The 14,626-nt window shown below is 41.5% G+C and overlaps 2 protein-coding genes across 3 annotated transcripts in view; both read left to right on the forward strand.

The window, feature by feature from the left end:
- The window catches only part of ksr1a (kinase suppressor of ras 1a), a 33,111-nt gene extending 30,824 nt beyond the window's left edge, over positions 1-2,287 (forward strand). For both annotated transcript variants that reach the window (XM_069670426.1, XM_069670434.1), the window contains one exon: positions 621-2,287. In XM_069670426.1, the coding sequence (XP_069526527.1) occupies positions 621-627 (7 nt within the window). In that variant the 3' untranslated portion in view covers positions 628-2,287. The remainder of the gene's footprint in view (positions 1-620) is intronic.
- An 8,284-nt stretch (positions 2,288-10,571) lies between these two features.
- Positions 10,572-13,263, forward strand: LOC138604061 (uncharacterized). The gene is made up of 2 exons (XM_069675897.1): positions 10,572-10,672; positions 12,463-13,263. Exon 2 carries the CDS (start codon positions 12,471-12,473, stop codon positions 13,218-13,220), a length of 750 nt encoding a protein of 249 aa, XP_069531998.1. The 5' UTR covers positions 10,572-10,672; positions 12,463-12,470; the 3' UTR covers positions 13,221-13,263.
- Positions 13,264-14,626: the final 1,363 nt, after the last annotated feature.

The raw sequence follows: 14,626 nt of genomic DNA on the forward strand, positions 1-14,626 counted from the left end.
GGATTTCATCTTCTTTTTTTATCAGCTTCCTGCTGCCGAACACCGCCTCCACTTTTATCTACAAGACTTCATAACAACTTTGCTTTTGCACCTTGTTTCCCTCTTGTTTTCTGCTTTTGATTTATGATTTGCTTTTTTAACTTCTACTTCAACTTCTAACCATTCTAGTTTTAATCCAAAGATATTTTTTTGGCCTTATAGGCATTTATTAATATAAAGGACAGTGGATAGTGTCGGAAACTGGGGAAGAGAGAGTGGGGGTTGATTCACGGCAAGGGGCCGAGGGTGAGAGTTGGACCCGGGGCCACTGCATCGAGGACTATTGCCTCTATAGAGTTAATGGATGCAGGCTCTTTAAAGGAAAACAAATGTCTCAAAGAGGTTTTTCTTGTGCATAAAAAAATCTAAATCTGAATTTAAAAAGGAGTTGTTGGTTGAACTCGCACAGCCTGATCTGTTCTCATGCAGTGCATTTCCTATGACTAATCTATGTGTATGCAATATCTCACTGCTTTTCAAATGATGCTTTCTTCACTACGAAGCCGTTTCACTTTCACTAACCGTCTAACGTTTGTGTTTTTCTCTGCTCTCTCCTTTTCTGTTTCTCCTTTCTAATCTAGGTTGTAGCAGTCACTCTGAATCATAAGCAATGCAAAACAAAGCCTGGGTCTGCCTTGCATGCTCCTGTATCCTTAACTCTTACAGGATTGATCAAAGCATTGCCTCTGCCTGCAACAGACACTGCTTCAACTAATCACCAGTCCGATCTTCCATGTCTAACTGTTGCGTTTTCTTGTCGGGAAGAGAGGAGTCGGTGGAGCGAGGTGTGGCGGGGAGGGGGACACAGCTGGCGTCCTTCACGCTTTCCCACCTTTAATATCTCTTTGCCTTCCTTTTTTTTTGGTTTCGTCCTGTGACGTGCGGGACTCTGAGGCTTGTGAATAACTGGCTTTGTGGTTTGTCTGTGCTGGGACTGACTGGCGTGCTGTGGTCTGTGCCTGCTGATGGCTCCTGCTCACCTCCTCTGTGCTGCTGTGATGTGGTTGTCCGGACCACACGGCTCCTTTTTCTCTCTGAAACACACACACACACACACACACACACTCACTGCTGGACACAAAATGGACCCTACTACCAAATGGACCACTTTGTTTCCCCCGCCCCCCCGAGGGGTTGACACACGTTTGACAGGCTGCTTGAGTGATGTTCTCAAACCAACTGCCTCTCTGCTCCTCTCTCTCTCTCAGTCTTTAATGTCGGTGTGACGGCATGTGCTGTGCTGGCGACTGTAACCAGCCCATGTCTCGACACAATATGCACTTTGTCATCAGTGAAAAAAAAAAAAATCATGAACTTTTTTTGATGTTGTTGTTTAGTTTGGTTTTTAATAGTCATATTTGCAGTGTTTTCTTTCTTCTTCAGGAGGGTCTCAGAGGCTTGGACAGCGTGATATGCTCACTTTGTATGTTGTCTTTTATGGAGTATAACCTGGTTAGTTCACTGTTTATTGGATGCATTTAAAAACGGGGCACTGACTTTTGTACGCTAAACGACAAAAAAGAAACAGGTGAAATATTCCCGTCATCCTTCACAATCCACACGGGAATAGAATAATGCTGGCTATTTATGATTCAAGACTTTTTTAATAATACTGTCCATCCATTGAGTGTAAAGTGCACCTTATAAGAATATGAGTTATTGAGAAGGATCCGTCTGTGATGAAGAGGAGGGATTTCAGTCTGCGCAAAAAAAGATAAATCAGGAACCTGGCGCAAAGTGTCCTATATCTTCCTAAGACATTACCTCTTGTGCGCGCTTGTGTCTACTGTCTGTGATTGCTGGCTTGTGTTTATGTGTTGTGTGTGAGTGCGTGTGGGTGTATGTGCGACTGAGTGAGCGTACTGTGTTGGAATAGGGTTGGTTTTCGTGAAAGACTGCAGTAAATGTTGTGTTGCAAATCCAAGGGTATGTAATGTACATACTTTATTTAATGTAAAGCAAATGAACCGGATTCTTCTAATATTTGTACAAACATTTTATATGTAAAATACATCACGACATTTTTCAATAGGTACTGCTGTGGCTATTACAGATGTGTATATATATTTATATTTTTTTCATGTATAAAATCCTGTATAAAAGCTGTACACTTTTTTAGAATGGGCCAATACATGTTTTTTTATGTTATTGTAAAAATTCATATTTTTGTATTGCATGTGACTACCATTCTGTACACGCAGTTTCTGTTTTCATCCATGAAGGACAATAAAATGAGGCTTGTCATGTAGGAATGGAGTGGACGTGTGTCATTGGCTTCCTGGCAGCATGAGGTACAGTACAATTGATGCACCTTTTGAATAACCCTATTTCAGTCAGACAACTCGCGCTTCATATATAGTTTGAAATGTTTATGCAGCAGCAGAACACAGCTTGTGTTTGGCGTCTCGGCTCCGACCTCATCACTCCTCGCAGATTTATTTTACGTGCAGAAGTTTGAGGAGTAATGTGATATCATCTTCCACCCCTCTAGCCGGAGCCTGCAGGTGGATGCTGGGGTGGTGGAGGGGCTGGAAGTATGAGTGTAGTACTGCTGCAGGGCAGAGGGAGAGACCGGAAATCTTGCAGCTTAAAGCTGCTGTGAGGAACTTTCTGTTTGTGTTGATTTTGGCGCCCCCTGTGGACAAAGCCGTTCCTCTTATCTCTTTGCTGATTTTGTCCTGTTCATGCTTAAGTGGCATTTTTTAACAAAAAATCAAAGTCATATGTATCAATCACTTTAAATATTTGCTCTGGAAAATGTAAACAAAGGCAGTGTGCAATTAATCGCTTCGTCTGACACCTACCTCCTACCAGCAGTTTCAGGCATTAAAAATAACTATATAGATATAATCAGTGTTGTTACTGATGATCTAATTTTGCTGTTGTAGGTCATATAGAGCAGTGGTTCCCAACCCTGCTTGCAACTAAGAAAGGCTGAAACAAGCAGCCCGCACACGTGTACCCCAAAACAATAGTGATTAATTCCAATACCAATCAGCCTATAGCTCGCAGAGGTGTGGCCTTCAAAGTAGCTACTGTATTTGAAATGGGACCAGTAATAGTTGAACAGACTTTTGATTATCAAGTGCTTTTTTAATCATTTTGTTTAACATGTGCAAATCTAATCTGTTGCCTCACAGCTAGAAGGTCACCGGTTCAAACCCTGGTTTGGGCAAGGTGGGCCTTTCTGTGCGGAGTTTGCATGTTCTCCTCGTGCATGCGTGGGTTCACTCCGGGGTCTCCGGCTTCCTCCCACAGTCCAAAGACATGCTTGTAAGGTTAATTGGTGATGTGTTGGCCCTGTGATTGACTGGCGACCAGTCCAGGGTGTACCCCGCCCTTCGCCCATTGACAGCTGGGATAGGCTCCAGCCCCCCGCGACCCTGAACAGGATAAGCGGTATAGATAATGGATGGATGGATGGATGTGCAAATCTAATCTTGACAGTCTCAGTGCAGACAAAGCCTCGCACATAGAGTAGCCTAGACACAGAGAGCAATCAGAATTAATTTCAGTCTGTTTCAAGTGTTTGTCAGGTGATTGTGGAGAATGACGCATGTCAAGTGTGAAATCAGTGCAGCTTGAGTTGCCTACCTGAAGTAGCTCGCAGGCATCACTCCATTTTCTAGTCTAACCTCCAAACGAGATTCACAACAGCTAAATAATGCGTTACAGCTCCAGACGTATTTTAAAAATGCAAAGTGGGCGAGTATAGTTTATAAAAACCACATAAACAATTCATTTATCTGCTGGTAAAACAAACCCTGAGCTTGTATTAAGGCATGAGTTTAATAGAAATGGAAAAAGGAGACAGGTAAGCCTAAAATATGTTAAAATTCAACAAAATACGTAATTTGAAACAATTTCTTATTTTGATGAGTTGATTTGGCTTCATCATGAAATAAATGAAAACCTAATTCAAAACCAGGATTGTTAAATTGGGAAGAAGGTATGAAAATATTAATATAAGCAATCACCGGGGCAGGTGAAATCATGAGTGCAGAGGGGAGATGAGGGGCAACAGGCTGCTTGTTTTCTTAGGGAAAATGAAAAGACTCCACTCTGGAATTTGATTGTTGAACACACATCACATCCTGTGAGAGCACACCGGATGGGTAAGGTCAAGTGTGAATCTCCAAGTTCATTTGAGTTCAATGTTCTGTATCTGCTTGTGGCGTTTGTGTTATGTTAAAACCCCAGTTAGCCTCTAGGTGGCGTAAGGATCCAACAGAAGGCGTAGCAGTCAACGTACAGAGTGTCCTCATATTCTGAACCAGCTCTAGAAGGCAGTATTGTTTTTTGAATTGCACACATTTTACATAAAGTTGGTCCATTCTTTTTTTTGTATGGCATGTATGTTTTTTAAGTCATGTGTTGTGCAATATTCAAGTGTCAGAACGAAACTTCTCTACACTAAGAACAACTGAATCATCTTACAAGAAAATGAATCCCTCTCTTCTAAATCTGGAAACCACTTTTACTGTAACTTTGTCAGCTGTTCTGAAGCGGTCAGAAATGTGACGGACATGTCTGACACGACAAAACCTACATACCAGTATTACAGTACTAATTAAGACTGCTTGCATCGCCATTTTTTAAAGCTATATTTGGCATTTATTAAATCCACAATTATCCAAAGTTGTAAATCATAGCAAAACAGTGCCTAAAAGATTCTGGGGTAAAAAAATAATTAAAAGTTGTTTTTCTTCCACGTTTGAGCTTATGCAGCTTTCCAGAGATGAGTCTTTCAAAATGTTTATATTGGGGCCTTGGAAGCAGTCAGTAAAGAATACTGACTGCATTCAGTCCTTGAGACTTGTTAGCAGTAAGGATGCATCTTAAGCTAACAAGAGCAAAAGAATGATTCATGGATTTCTTTGTATACTGGTATCAATCCAACAGAAAAGAAAGGACCTTGTATCCCGGCTGATGATGCTCCGCACCCAAAAGCTCTTTGACTCCGACTGGTACTGGGTCACATGACCAGCATTTGACGACAGTTTCCTCCACTGGGCGGCCTGAGACAGAAAGTCCTTTCTTCCCTGCATGGCAATCAAAGCAACTGACGATTAATAGTTTGTTTATGTTGTGTTATGTGCCGTTACTAAATTCTCCAGATTATTTAACAGTGTTTAAGGATATTAAGGAATACTGATATGTGCAGAACAATCAAACTATTTCAAAATCTGAAGCTGAAAATTGCAGCAATATTTTTATCAAGCTACAGCACATAAAATTTCCTATAACAAGTAAGTCGTTGCCGGGATAATTTATGACATTTCTGGGTTGCCAATATCTACTGAATTGCCTCCTGTTATCTGCAATGTTAACAGGACCTCAGCAGTAACTCACTGGACTACTGACAGAATCGTGCCCCGGACTGCACTTTGCCTCCCCGCTCATGAGAATCGATGAAGTGCACAGACTGTCATAAATTGTTACAGAAGATTGCGGTACTCGAGACGGGGATATTCACTCTGGAGAGCTCCTTTGAGCTCTGCAAAATTCCGCCAATGTCTGCAAGACTGCACTCCCACTGAGTGCAAAGTATATGGATTCAGCTAAATGACCTTTGACCTTGGACGTCTGGAGGGAAACCAAAGGTGGGCATAAACACACGCACAGTCAACCCGGACACTACTACCGGAGAAGAGGTGTGAACTATAAATAAAAGGTTCAAACCTGTTTTAAAGTGGAAATGACCACTAATGACACAGTTTGGACTTAGTATTAAGAATAACCACAGAGGAAGGGAAAAAAGTCTCAAGTGGATCAAAGGGGGGAAAATCCATCTATGATCCAAGCAGTAACCCTGCGTGCCACTACCAGCCACTTCAAAGGTCAATGATATATACACAACCAGAAAACTGTACATAGGATTCAACATCTGGGGGCTAATGATGTTTGCAGCAAGCAATCAGAGGTGTTGGAGCAGGATTTCATTGAACTATTTGTCAGTAAAACTGGGGCACAGTTGTTTATCAAGGGACCAACACCATCTTCACAGAGGGATGGAGAGGTTCAGAAGTCTCTTAGGACTCAACTCAAGTCTCAGCAAAATCTTTGGTCTAAACATAGACTGATAAATGTAGTAGTAGAGCTAGCCACCGTGAAGTCATCCATCGGCTTTTGAACTCTCAATTTGAAGCCTTAAAGGGGCCATATCTTCTGAATGGATGTTCTCATAGTTACATGGGTTTCACATGTTTGCGTGTTTATTGTTCACAGTGAAAAAGTGAAAACTGCATAATTCCGTGTTTTTACACAATTACATTTTTGAAAACGATCGCCTCTGAAATGGGCCGTTCAGAACAGCTGCATGTTTCTACGTAGAACCTTGCTTTCGCTGAAATTGACCAATTGTCATTCACCTCAGGCTGCCTTCTCGCACTAGCTTGTGGTCAAGATTTCAGCTTAGCATTCCGATACCTCCCGGCAATTCTGGCTAGTACATGTAAGGCCGATAAACCGATCCTAGAGCAGCTGTGGGATCGTACACGTGGGGGAGGGGCTATGTGGTAGAGATAGACTGATATGTTTTTTTCAGGGCCGATACTGATACCGATTATTAGTAGTCAAGGAGGCCGATAACCGATATTTGAAGCCGATATTCATTTGCAGTAAAAGTGAAAATATTGGCGAATATCGGCGCCGATAATCGGCCCGGCCACTCCAAATACTGTCAGCCAATCGTGGCTAACGTCTAAACTTTGAATGGCAAAACAGCTTGTTCGCTTCAGGAGGATAATTATGTTAGAGAGGCATATTTTAATGATTAAATTAAAAAATGTCAACAAAAATATGTCAACAAAATAAACTTTACCAACATTATTCAAAAACACACTTAAGTAATAGAAAATTGATTGCATAGCTAGAATATGTCCCCTTTAAAGCTCCTGTGAGGAACTTTCTGTTTGTGTTGATTTTGGCGCCCCCTGTGGACAAAGCCGTACCTCTTTGCTGATTTTGTCCTGTGCATGCTTAAGTGGTGGTTTTAGGGTTAGGGTTAGGGTTAACCCTCCTTAACAGTCATATGTATCACTCACTTTAGCCAGCGGTTTCAAGCACTAAAAATGGCCTGGTTTGCTTTTGTAGGTCATATAGAGTGATCAGAATTAATTTCAGTCTGTTTCATAACCAGCGAAAAACTCCTCACTGGAGCTTTAAACTTGGCATTTTGTCAGTGGCCATCTTGAATTTTTGGAACCAGGAGTGACCAGGTTTGGATGACATGGCAGATACCCTAGGCCAAACCCATGGGCAGTTTAAAAGTGAATAGGGCCGCAGTTTACAGGATTAATGCTGTATTGAAGAGGAGTTGAAACTCGCGATTTAGACCATAAACTAGTGGAGTCTCCCCCTGCTGGCCATTGCCACTTACTGTAGGATTGGCCTCCCATTTGAAACCAAGAAGCTACGTCAGTTCTTTTATAAAGTCCAGGAGGAGCACATCTTTTCATTGCAGTTGGCCTCCCCGAAGCAGATCTGGAGTTAAAGCATGCGACAACCAACGGCTCGGCCCATGATGATTCACCTTGATACACACCAACCTCTGCGCCACAAAGACAACACATCGCAGCCTCGATCTATGTGTGTTGGCGACAAGCTTTTGTATCAGTGTCCTAATTCCTCCTCCCTTCAATCTCCTCTCTCGCCTGCCCTGCCTCACCCCTTTTGGGATTCACTGATAAAATGGAAGCGCCGGGTAATGCCTGCATTAAATTCAACCCCTGATCACTGCCACGTTGTCTGCCTCAAACCCAACCAAACACATTTTCTAACACTAACCTTGCTGATAAAGAAGACGGCAAAGAGATAGATTGGCTCCCTCCTGCCCTGGCTGACGAGACTGATAAGGCCAGCAAGGTCACCAAATGTTTTCCTCATCAGTCACCCCTCACCTTCCCTCTTATAGATATCTCTAACAACCTAAGATCAGACATTAAAGAACTGGATGTGATAATAATGGCTGCCACAAAATTGCACGGCAAATGGCATAGTGAACCCCTCCCGGCTTTATTTTTATAAGCAAGCTAGAGTGCATAAGAAAGTGAATTATTTAACCCAGTGCAAGCAGATATGGAGAATTAGTTCATTGTGAATGTTTCTATTCAACTGAACTTCTCATTACTGCCTGGATTCTTATCTACAGACCACATTAACACAGTGAAAACGGTTGATGTCTTTGCTTGAACATGGTTTTCATATTGAAAACCTCCAGGAAAACCCATAACAGACATTGGCAAACATTTCCTTCCGGCCTTAGTAGATCTCACTACTGAACCTGACATTACAACATACACGGATCAGCCATAACATTGTGACCTCTGACAGGGTAAGTGAAACACATTGATTATCTCGTTACAATGGCACCTCTCAGTGGGTGGGACATGTTCGGCAGCAAGTGAGCATTCTGTCCTCAAAGTTGATGTGTTGGAAGCAGAAAAAATGGGCAAGTTTAAGGATGTGACTTTGACAAGGGCCATAGTGTGATGGCTAGATGACTGGGTCAGAGCATCTCCTGCAGCTCTCGTGGGGTTTTCCCGGTCTGCAGTGGTCAGTACCTACCAAAAGTGGTCCAAGAAAGGAAAACCAGTGAACTGGCGACAGGGTCATGGGCAGCCAAGGCTCATTGACTTGCGTGGGGAATGAAGGCTGCACAGTGTGGTCCGATCTAACAGAAGAGCTACTGTAGCTCAAATTGCTGAAAAAGTTGATGGTGGTTCTGATAGAAAGGTGTCAGAACACACAGTGTATCGCAGTTTGTTACATATGGGGCTGCGTAGCCGCAGACCAGTCAGGGTGCCTATATGCTGACCCCTGTGCACCACTAAAAGCGCTTACAATGGGCATGTGAGCATTAGAACTGGACCACAAAGCAATCTCGGGCCGTTCACACAAAAAAGAACAAGTGAAAGTCGATGCTCACTTCCAATAAGTGATACAAGACCACAAACCATACCAGGAAAAATGGTGTTCTGATTAACTGAAACCTACATTTTCACATCCACATTAAGATGAATAAAATGTGAAAATATCATTATTTCAGGAATATATAAAGAATTAAAAGAATCCGGCGTATTTAGAAAAACTTTTCCTCTAATTCTCTAAGATATAGGCTTGCCCACATTAACGCTGTCTTTAAAGGTCTCAGAAAAGTCAAACACAGAGCTGCAGCTGGCTCAGAATCATACTGAGTCTTTCTCAAAGGTCAGCTGAGGGGTGCTCGTCACTCCTGTTTCTTTAAGCGTTACACTGGCTTCCTGTTTGATGTTCCACAACGTCCTTTGCTTGTTTTGTCTGGGAGTTTTTTTTTAGCACTTTGAATTGTCTTGTCGTTTACCAGTTGCTTTTAAAAGATAACCTTGCCTTGCCTTTACTGTGATTAGTATTAAAAGTGAGCGGGACTTTCCATCACTCAAGAGGAGATGTGGGGTTTTTGAGATGAAGTCATTTGCCTTCCGTCTGTTCTCACTTCCCCTCTAACATAATTAGACTGATGATGCTTTTTCTGCTTTATCAAATTAAATCAGCATCAAGGAGAGAAGCTGAATTAACACTCAATATTATCCAAGTGGGTCCAATTTGAATTGCTCAGCATCTGTGGCCACTTCCATTGTGTGATGAAAAAGATTTTGAAAGGCAGAGTAAATAAATGAATATATGTGGTTTGTTATATTATCAGGACAGATTTGAATATCATTGTGTAGAAACTGTGTTCATTAAATGTATCTGTTACAAATGCAGCTGTGGAAACATTTCAAAAACAAACCCCAAATCACACAGGAAACACAAACATAACAGCGGAAACTGGAAGGGGAACTTCACATAAATAAATGCAGTTGAAACCAATGATATTTCTAATCTTTCTATGTGGCAGTTGTGCTTCAGCATAAGTGTCAAAAGGCCTGTGCTTCTGGTACGTGACGTTAAACTTGGCCTATAATTAAAGTAATGTGAGCGATTGTGGCTTGGACAAGAATACATAGATGACAATAAAGCAGACAGACTTTTGCACTCTTTATTGCAGCTATGTCTCATAGAGCGTCTGCGGGTGCCAGTAAGACCCCAGATGTATTAAAAACTATGTAAGAGCTTGTCAGTATGTAAGCTTTGAAATAGAGGGACCTGTGAAAGGCCTTGAAGACAACATTTTTTCCAATGCTGCCTTACAACTTTAGCTAAAACCATGCAGTTTATAATTTGGATGGAGTGAGGGCACTGTAAAATTTTTGCAGATGTTACAGTTGTAGATGCAGATTAGTGCTGTGTTCACATACTGCACATAAAGTCCAGGTTTAATGCATTAAATCTTCCCAGAACTGCAGCCAAAAATGCAAATAACCTAAATACATTCATAATTTATACATTAGAGCTTTCTTATGGGAAGTGAGCATTCAGCATACCTGTAACTTTCTGTGACTCGCCCACCAACAGATGTGTGCGTGACCAACTGAAGAGAATGCAAAAAAAAACACTTCCTTTTCTTATTATAGCCCAAATAGAGAAGTAAGAGCAAGGCAGCTAGATGATTGTGCCTTTGATTTGCACAGCTGTCAGTCACTTTACACATCGCTCATCTCGCTTTGCCTGCACACAAAGCCTCAATCGTCTTGGAAGATCACCAAAAAATGTAAGTGATGTATTGTATTGATACTTTCTTTTATTTATTATTTTGAAACCTAAAAATCATTGACCAAAGATTAATAGCATGATGTTTATTTTTCGGATACAACTCAAAGACTGTAAGATGAAGGAATACTTGCTAACATGTGCATTAACCCACAAATTTGTTTTTGAACAGTGTCAGAAATATGATCATTGACACAGAACATAAGTCTGTAAATGTTTAAGTGGATTCACTAATGGGACTCGATCAACAATTTCTTATTTTAAAAGAATATGACATAATACAAACAAATGGACTCATTAACAGGGAACATTTAAAATACTTGAACACAAATTAAGAATAAACCCACAAAATTGATCAAATAATGGGTCATACCACTGTTTTATATGACATATTTATTTAAGTGTGTTTCTGCTGGCCGTTTTTCTCAACCATAATTTAAGGTCTTGGAAAGAAAGCTACCGGTTAGCGCCAATGTATTAAGTTATCGTAACATTCATTCTTTCTATTTACTTTTTTACAACATATTTTTATGGGTTTTTGTTTTTCGGGGGGAGCTTTTTTGCCTTTAATTGATAGGACAGCTGAAGATAGACAGGAAATGTTGTCAAGGATGACATGCACCAAATGAACGGCAGACCGGGAGTCGAGCCTGCGATCAGTGCGACGAGGACTGTAGCTTCCTTATATGGGGCGCCTGCTCTACCAACTGAGCTAAACCAGTGCCCCTTTTTATGGGTTTGATACTTAAAGTCAAAATGATCAAGACTCTCAAAAGGGATCAAACAATATTCGCTGTTAGCGAATTAAGCCTTAAGTCTTTAAAGTCTTTGCAAGCTACCATACAGTACACGGCTGTTTAAAGGCAAAAACGCATAAGAAATTGCAAGAGCCGAGGGGGTGTTTTTTGGGGGGATGGGTTCTATTTAGGATACAAAAAAAGGCAATTATATTCCATTACAGTTAGCTTACAGATACAGTTATTAAAAATGAGGCTTACTATCAGGATTACAATTTTAAAATACATTTTAAAATGAAGCCGATGTAATACCAAAGACGCTCTATAACATCCGGCGCCTCATTTCGAAACCGTCCATCTGACCGTCTCTGATAACACCGCGCACCTGCGCGCACACATTACGACACACAAGTCTCACAACAGTCTGTGGTTGCCATGGCATAAAATGCTTTCACTGGGTGGAAATTTCTTTCCTCTTGTGTTTATTTGCAGATTTAGTCTTGAAGTAATCCAAAAGTTACTTTTAAAATTGTGATACTTGGATTAAGTTACTGATTTAATTTTCGTTAAGTATCGGAATACATTTTTAAAGTAGCCCTCCTAACCCTGGTTGTAAACATGTGTTTTCAGTGGCAGAAGAAGTGCTTTGTTACTAAAGTAAAAGTAGTATTATATAGAATGGCCCATTCCAGAAACATACGTGTCATATTTTGGGTTATAACAACACATGCATGATGTGTTACTATTTTATGAATGTTGCTTCAGTCGGTCAAAGTTGGTCTAAATATAACTAACGGTGTTTAGAGGTAGAAAGAACAACATTAATCCTCAGAGTGGAGCAGCAATATAAAACGGTGTTACAAATATAAGTTAGTCAAAAACATATGTATAGTTCTTGGGTAAATGCATGTATTTACTATTCTCCTGCAGTGACTTGTAAGAAATAAGCCCAAACACAAACTCAGTAAGAATATCCTTTACCAGTTCTCCTTTCTGTACTAAATCTAGACTTCAAAACTCTTTCTGACTAAACTTCAATTTCTTGTCTTTTCAGATTCCAGCATGAACAGCTTCCTCTTCCTGGTGTGCTGCTTAGCAATCATGGGCGCACCATTGTGTGGAGCTGATCCTTCTGCTGATGATGATGGTACAGCTGATGACGGTGCCGCTTCAGCCGCTTATCCAACAACTCCGACGGCCAGTCCAAACATTGTTTTCAGAAACATTGATGCCAGAACCCTGTTAAACACTCCTGCAACAACCTCCAAAAGTCGAAGCACTTCTCCTTCACCGGGCCCAAAGCCTAACCACATACCCGACGTTTTGTTCTTCGAGATGGAACCTCTTCAGGTGTTCTTTGTGACGGGCGGACTGATCATACTTTGCTTCACTCAGCTGCTTTGCATCCTGTTTTTGGCCGTGAAGGTGTGTCGCCAGCACAGACGCATCAAGTCGCTGAGCAGCAGCGCCGACCTGATCGGCACCTCTGAATACCGGATGGATACCAAGAAGGACAAAAGCAAATCAGAGACAGAACCCGTAGAGACCACCGTGTTAATGTCCGACTTGAGTCAAACCAAGCAGGAGGAGATGGGTAATGGCACCACCAAGGAAGAAGGGGACAAGGTGGACAAGGATGAGGAGAAGAAGAAGGAGGAAGGAGACGAAAGCAAAAGTGAGGAAACTCTACCTGCTTCTGCTGAAAGTTCGATCTCCTCAAAGCCACAAGAGGAGGCCAACGACTCCAAGACCCCCGAAGCCTCTGCGGCCTCCTCCTCTGGAGACACAGAGGAATCCATAGAAGTAGTGTAGAGAGAGAGAGTGTGTGTGTATGTGTGTGTGTGTGTGTGTGTGTGTGTAAAGCCAAGGAGTTTCCTGAACAACTGCCTTCACTTCCCTTTAGCTTTTTAAAGCCTTTACTGTAAATAAATGATACTTTTTCTGAACTTTTTAAACATTTCTGTTTGAATATAATTCGTTGATAATATTTTCTTTGTGTGTTTTGATCCTAAGAACTTTATTTTAATAGACTTTTTCAAAGTGTCTTACATACTTACTTAACTTTTTAAGCTCATACATTTGTGATATATATTTGGCATATGCTTCAACTGTAAGAATAAAACGCAGATTGCAACATCGGTCTCAAGTCTATTAATATGCAACCACTTCCTCTTTAGTCGCTGAGTGTGCGTGTGTGAGTGAGACGGAAAGACAGAGAGAGAGAGAGAGAGAGAGAGAGGGGTCTGCTTGATTAGCAAGCAGAGGCTGTGCCTCTTCCGGGCAGTGCCACTCAACTCAGAAAGAAGGCTCTCTTTCACTTCAGCCTGAGCTGACAAAGCTGCACAATAAACCTTTTTCAAAAACCAATATGGGGTTGTTTCCGCCGTCCTGTGCAGATATTTGTTCATCTACGTACTTGTGACGTCATGATGGATATTGCACCTTTCATTAAAAGTCTGAACAGTTTGTACCTTCTCAACGCAGCCTCCAGCTCAAGAGATGTAAGCACCCTGAGCGGTGGGAGCTCCCGGTGATGTGCAAGTTTTAGAGATGGGATGCCGCAGAAGCCGTCTTCAGTGAGGGTAAATGCCAAATATTTCTCAGGCAGGGACAGGCGTTCAAAGAGAATAAGGCAAAACTTTGGTGCCAAAGCTCAAATTGACACCTAAGCATACGATATAGTGATTGACAGTTTAAAGAGGCCATATCTTCTGAATGGAGGTTCTCATGTGTTGCATTGGTTTCACATGTTTGTGTGTTTATTGTTCACGGTGAAAAAGTGAAAACTGCATAATTCTGTGTTTTTCCAGAGTTACATGTTTAAAAAGGTCGCCTCTGAAATGGGCCGTTCAGAACAGCTGCTGGTTTCTATGTAGAACCTTGCTTTCGCTGAAATGGACCAATCGTCATTCACCGCCTCGCCTCAGGCTGCCTTCTTGCACGAGCTTGTAGTGAAGATTTCAGCTTACCATTCTGATATATCCTGGTGATTCTGGCTCGTACATATAAGGCTGAATAACCGATCCTAGAGCAGCCATGTGTTCTACAACTTCAGAGTGACAGCGCAGTGCGGCTGAAGGGGGCTAAATCATGGCCTAAAGGTCTGATATGGTTTCAGGAGGAAGGAGGGGCTCCGAAAAATTATGAAAATATTTAAACTATTTTTAAAACGAAACAGACTTTACCAACATTAATCAAAAACACATTAGAATAATAGA

Source organism: Semicossyphus pulcher, unplaced genomic scaffold (genome assembly GCF_022749685.1).
Source record: "Semicossyphus pulcher isolate SPU_LCO1_2020_fin unplaced genomic scaffold, fSemPul1.0.p SCAF_10, whole genome shotgun sequence".
NCBI lineage: Eukaryota > Metazoa > Chordata > Actinopteri > Labriformes > Labridae > Semicossyphus > Semicossyphus pulcher.